The following is a 6,000-nucleotide window of genomic DNA, read 5'->3' on the forward strand; positions in this document are numbered from 1 at the left end:
CCGCCAACACGAAAAGCCTGGCATCTAACTCTACACCGGAAGATTCATCACCTGTGCCGTTGAAAGTAGAGACACCCGTGGTTGTGGTATCTTTGGAACAAGCCAGCCCACCCACTGAATGTTCTGCTACTGTTGAAAGTCCCCCGTCGCCAATTTTTGAAGCAGTTGGTGCTCCGAGCCTACTGCCTAGTTCCGTATCCCGAGCCGGCTCACAACATTCAAACACGCAGAGTATTCTGATTTCCGAAGCTGGCACTTCTGAAATTGATCACGATCTCATTTCTGACCAAGCTTCCGTGTCAACCATGGATATTTCTGAAGCCCAAGCACGGCCTATTCTCCGACCTCAATTGGTCCAAGTATCTTCGCATAACTCGGCCAGAAAGACTATTTCTGTCGATAAACCGCCTTCACTCCTGCTTATGGATAAGGCGGATAAACATGTCGACAATTCTATTGCGCCTTTGAAGTTGAAAAAAAAGTATGACCGACAGTCACTCCCAGCATCTTTCGAGCCTGTACCGCTCAACCTCAAAGTCTCTGCTCAGGCAAGTACTTCTACAGAATGTAATAATTTAGCAGCCCAAGATTGTACAAGGAGCTCGCAGAGCGATGTTCTGGAGGCGGAGCTCATGGACGCCTTGATATCTTATCAAGAAAGCGATATCTTGGAGGAGGGGACGTTTGAGCTTATGGATGACTCATCAGTGTTTCATTCCAAGCCTTCAAGCGAATCCAAACAAGAGGTACAGTCGGAGATGTTGGTGGAACCTCTGTCTACACCACGCCGCCAATCTGTCTCTAGTTCAGGTATGGCTTCTCCAACATCAGCTCCTCTCCGCATAGCCTTTGTATCCACCCCACCCATGGATAGCCAGGCTGAAATTTGTGCTGTCTCTGATAAGATGCTGCAAAAACAAGCGGATGTTCATGGTGTCTTGAAGGGCTCCAAAGACGTGCATTTGTCTGCCGTTGGTTATAGCCAGACATTCGGAACTAAGCCTTCACGTGGAAATAGCCAATGGAAGAAGTCGCCTGTGCCGGATTATACAGGCGGTGAATGGGAAGAGGGCGACTGGTACTAGTTTGTACCCGCAAGGCGAGAAGACATCGGTTGTGATGAACATCTACACATTGGCCTCAGTTTGGGGCAAGACACGTTGAAGAGGTTGTGTACTCGAGGTGTTGCAAGTAATACGGTTGGATTTGATTTATCTACCAGTTAGTCATTGGACTAACTAGTTAACTATAGTTAACTATCGATGTATCCAATGAATTTATTTCCCTGTGACCTCGTTTTTCGACTCGTTCCAACTCTTGATAGATACATTTTTTCTAACGGATCGCATTATTTAAATTCTACCTAACTACTGCTATCTCAGAGCGATACGATGGTGTGTTCCAGAGGGGAGTATTTGAATGATGTTGTCTTTCAGAATAACTCCCGGGATGCCGGTAGTTGTAGGTGCGCATGTAGTTCCAGTACTTCCCATGGCTTTCCAGAATCTGGCGTTGTAGTCGAGAAAGCTTTCCGCCTAGCGTGGCAGAGCTGATTGCCAGGCTCCTCCGTTTTGAGCTGTCTTGGTGGCGGCAGTCTCCTAGCTCGAACGAAACTGTAAGCGGCGATTCGGGATCTCCAGTACTCGTTTTCCTTCTTTTTTGTTTGATTTATTGGGGTTAGTTAACGTCTTTTTGACTGAGTTGACTAACTATCCAACGTTTTTTTAGTTACTGTGTTGCCCTGATTCCCGTTTCGCCATCTTCGTATATATCCGATCACAGTTGGTCGTCTTGACACATACGACCATAGCTTGTAGAAAGCACGGGATCCCGTCCGCTCTCCCTTAGTTAACCTACAGAGCGCCGGACCAGTACTACGGTGGGTGACCACGTGGGAATCCCCGGTGTTGTATGTTTTTTATATCATGGGTCTGCTCACTGTGGAGGTCAGGTGAAGGTTGTTTTTGCTCCCGCCTGATTTGATTTGATTTTATTCTTTTACGTCTACCTACTGTTATTTCGCAGCAATACGACGGCATATTCTGCATGAGGCCGGACACGTAGGCGCAAGACGCGGTTCCTGTCGTATGCCGAGAATGCCTCGCGAGTAGATAGGTAAAATAAAGAATCGATCAATCAACCGAACGGAAGCATAGAGACTCGCTTTCTACGCGATATATCCACAGCTTCCGACCCAGAACTGTGCATAGTGAAGCTCCCGATCCAGGACCATGCGTAGTAATTAAGATCATGGCCTAGTAAGACGTGACTATGTGTTTGTGCGGAGTTAGAGTTTCAGCTGTTTTTGCCGGTTCGGTACCAGAGAGGCATGCAGATGTGGTGTATGGTGGTATACTGGCTTCTCTAACTTCTCAGCTTTCCGCATATTACAGATATTATAAGGACGGATGATGAAAACAAATTAACTAGATGTTTCCATTTACTTACTTAGAGCATAGTATGAACCTGTGTAGCAACATGGTGCCATCTGGTAATTCTTCTGGTCGCCTTTATGTGATATAGTCTAGGTCAGTCTGGCTCTCGGGCTTGCAAGTAAGAGACTTTGCCTTTACTTACATCCGGGGCATTCTCTTGACATCAACGAGCATTGTAGCAACTTCTTTGCTGTGGTCCGCATGTAAGTCTTGGTAAACGATTAGCTCAGTTCAGGATATTACTGTGGATGATGTTCAACGAGACAGCACCCCGAGCTCTTGGTAATCTTCTTGTTTGGGTGCAGGATCGATCCATGTAAACATGAGAACATGGTCGTATATTTCTGTAATCAGGACGAGGCCGATGAAAGCTATGTTGAAGTAAGCCCGGGTTATTATGTTATCGTCTACCTTATGGGCCATAGCTTGCAAAGGTAAGCGCCCCTAGACGCTAGGGTAGGGTCCTGGTCTTGGTATGTATGTACATATATAGAGATTGCGGATGCAAATTTATAGCTGCTTTTCTTCACAAACGACTTGGATATCTTGGCAAAGACATGTCAATTGCCAGATGTTAGGTCTCTGCCTTTAGAGTTATGAAGCTAGCAGCACAGTCCATCGTGCTCAGCTGTTCGTAGGCTGCACATTACCAATATAGAATCGTAAGAATCTTGGCGGCCACACTCCCAAGCTGACAGCCTTTTTGTGACAGGAGTCCATGTTTCTAGAGTTTTCCAAGCGGTGTCTGTGTTGTCGACATAAGATGGGAAAGCTTCTTTCATCATCGCCTGCTCAGTCCCAGTGATTTACGCCCCTCTTCTCCTCTATCATATTCTTCTCCCTCGCTCTTAACCTATCCAGCCTTTCTAAATGCGGTTCTCCCTCTTTGCGACTCTGGCTTCAGCTACTCTACGTCAGGCAAGATGCCTAGAGGACTTCTACTCAGATTACAGTTTCGATCTTGCCAAGGCTTCCAATACTGACTAGATGTCCCAAATCTCTGACCATGTAGAGATCTCGGCCCTCTCAATTCCTGGAACTCACAACTCCATGACCAGTGTTCTCAAAGACCCACTCTATCAATACCAGAGCACCGGCTTGGAACAGCAACTTCAGGCTAGTATCAGATATCTCGACTTCAGTGCTCAGCTCAAGGGCGACTCTCTTAAAATCTACCACCCGGGTATCGACACTAACATCGACCTAAGTCATGCCTTTACAACTGCGTTTGATTTCCTCGATAAACATCCCCACGAGGCCCTTGTTATCCGCATACAGAACGAAAATCGCGACTCTGGCGATGATAAGGGGTTTGAAAAAAACCATGGAGAAATACCTAAAGTCCAAAAATGACCTCAGCAAGAGAGCTAAAACCCGCCTCTATAGTGACGATATGGCTGGTGTGTTTTGGGCCCCTAACTTGGGCAAACTTCGCAGCAAGGTGCTTCTTCTACAAGACTTCAGCACTACCCATCCTGCTGCCTTTGGACCCCCCGGACATATACATCTTGCTTGACAGTCTCAGGTGGCAAGATTGAAATTGGGAATATCGTCCTGTCTACCCGCTGGACCAAGATCCGGTGGAATCTCAGTAAAGCCAACTACGAAAGTAGCAAGAGACTCCATATCACACATGCAACTGTTGGAACTGATTCCACCATTCCTGCTCGGACGGCTGGTGGTGATGAAGGAAAGAAGACGGCTATGAACAGCCGTCTTGGCTAGTTCTTGGCTGAGAGTAAGCTTACCCGAACCGGCATTGCTGTCATGGACTACCCGGGAAAGCAACTTGTTGAAGAGATCATCCGGCGCAGCAAGGCATTGCTCTGTCAATCCAACCGTTAGCTCGGTCTTGCTACGACCAACTACTACCTATACCCCCCGTTCCTTTGGTTGCCTTTGGTTGAGCTACGATTCTTGCTTGAGTATTTCTTTTGTTTTTGTGGGTTTTGTGTTTTTTTTTATTCATTCTCCCTGTGGGCATTGATTTGGGTTATCTGTTGGTTGAGGAAAACAAAGAGCTAGATTTCATGTTCATTTCATTCTATTTCAACCATAACTATAACTAATTATTCAGTTTGTGTTACTTGACGTCTACCTTCCATTATCTTTCATTTCACCTCCAGATTTGTTTTGTTCATGTTTAACCTCTAACCTTCACACCATTTCATCTACAAAGATCCGAGATTTTGATAGCCCCGACTACATGAAATTGACGAATAAAAGAAATAGCAGACTAAGCATAGTTATGTAGTTAGAAGAATTGACGGTCAAAAAAAACGCAGACTTGACTTGACTTGACTATATTTATCGTCTACCAAAATCACTAAGATCACACGACGCCGGATTAGTTACCGGACGGAAATTTAAAGTCCTCCGCTCGACACGCCCATCGTTTCTGTGTGTTCGGGATGGCGCACCATCCCCAAGCCCCGAAGAACCAGTGGTCCACACTCCGCTATGAGCAAAAGAAAACAAGTACAAAAAAAAATAGCAAAGAAAAGAAAAGAACACAATACACGCAGAAACACTCACCACTATCTCATCACCTCCCCTCACTTCCTCTCGATCGTTCCTCCTCTGAAATTATTGCGCCCGTTGATGGGGTCGCCTCTCTCCGTGCGTGCGCTCTGTAATGGCGCCATTTCACCTCTAATCTCTTTGCAAGATACTTGCATGAGCTGTTCTTGCGGAGTAGCTTTTTAACGAAGTTCTTCCGCAGTCGCCGCTTGTTGCTCACACAGGACCAAGGGTGGAAGGGTTCCTTGGGCTGCTGACAAAGCGGGCAGTTCTTCTCGGCATCCATGTGGTCGAATCGGACATGGTACTCCGCGAAGTCGCCATGGCCTGCTCGGGCAGTCAGGATGCGAGCTATGGTGGGTCTGTGCTGGCCTTTAAGCCAGTCAACCTTGTATGCGTTTATCGACTTGAAGCGAGCCCCAATGTAGCTTCTTGGCTCGCAACTCTCGGTCCACGCCTTGAACTCGGCGTTCAGCTGCAACTTCTTCCATCTGCGTGCTGACGCAAGGGACATGCCGCCAGGTCTGACAAGCAGGACCTCGCTCTCACATCCTCTCTTTGCCAGTCCGTTGACGAGCTCGTTGCCGGGGACGTTGGTGTGGCCTGGAACCCATCTCACATCACGAGAAAAACCCAGAGACGGCGAAACTTGTGATTTAGTCTCAAGTAAGGATTAGCATCTCAACAAGCCAATCCGATATGGTCTAGGGGCTAGGATATCTCGCTCTCACCGAGAAGGCCGGGGTTCGATTCCCCGTATCGGAGCTCACCTTGCGCGCAACATGCGCCTCACCTGTTTTGACGATCTTTTCGTCGAATCAGCTAGGGTTCATAAGCGCCCTAGGGTTATACTCGCCGTGTAATGCTTCTCATGTAGCTTAGTCACGTAAAATAAAGTCAAGTCAAGTTATACTCCCCGTGGCGTTGAAAAGTCAAGAGTGAAACAACATCACGCCGGAAAATGTGCATTTCACACTCCCTTTTGTCTCATTGTACCCCATTCGTTGACTGATAAAGAATATCAACTCATTGTACTTCATCCCTA

The 6,000-nt window shown here is 47.0% G+C and overlaps 1 protein-coding gene across 1 annotated transcript; it reads left to right on the forward strand.

Moving 5' to 3' along the window:
- Positions 1-3,422: 3,422 nt before the first annotated feature.
- Positions 3,423-4,160, forward strand: BROUX77_003779 (uncharacterized protein; the record flags this gene model as incomplete). The annotated part of the gene is made up of 3 exons (XM_073748468.1): positions 3,423-3,745; positions 3,822-3,835; positions 3,961-4,160. The coding sequence occupies 3 exons, from the start codon at positions 3,423-3,425 to the stop codon at positions 4,158-4,160; spliced, it is 537 nt and encodes a 178-aa protein (XP_073606204.1).
- Between the last annotated feature and the right edge of the window lie 1,840 nt (positions 4,161-6,000).

The sequence above is a fragment of the Berkeleyomyces rouxiae genome, assembly GCF_048999995.1.
Source record: "Berkeleyomyces rouxiae strain 22BRR77 chromosome Unknown BrBRR77_ptg000003l, whole genome shotgun sequence".
Lineage (NCBI taxonomy): Eukaryota > Fungi > Ascomycota > Sordariomycetes > Microascales > Ceratocystidaceae > Berkeleyomyces > Berkeleyomyces rouxiae.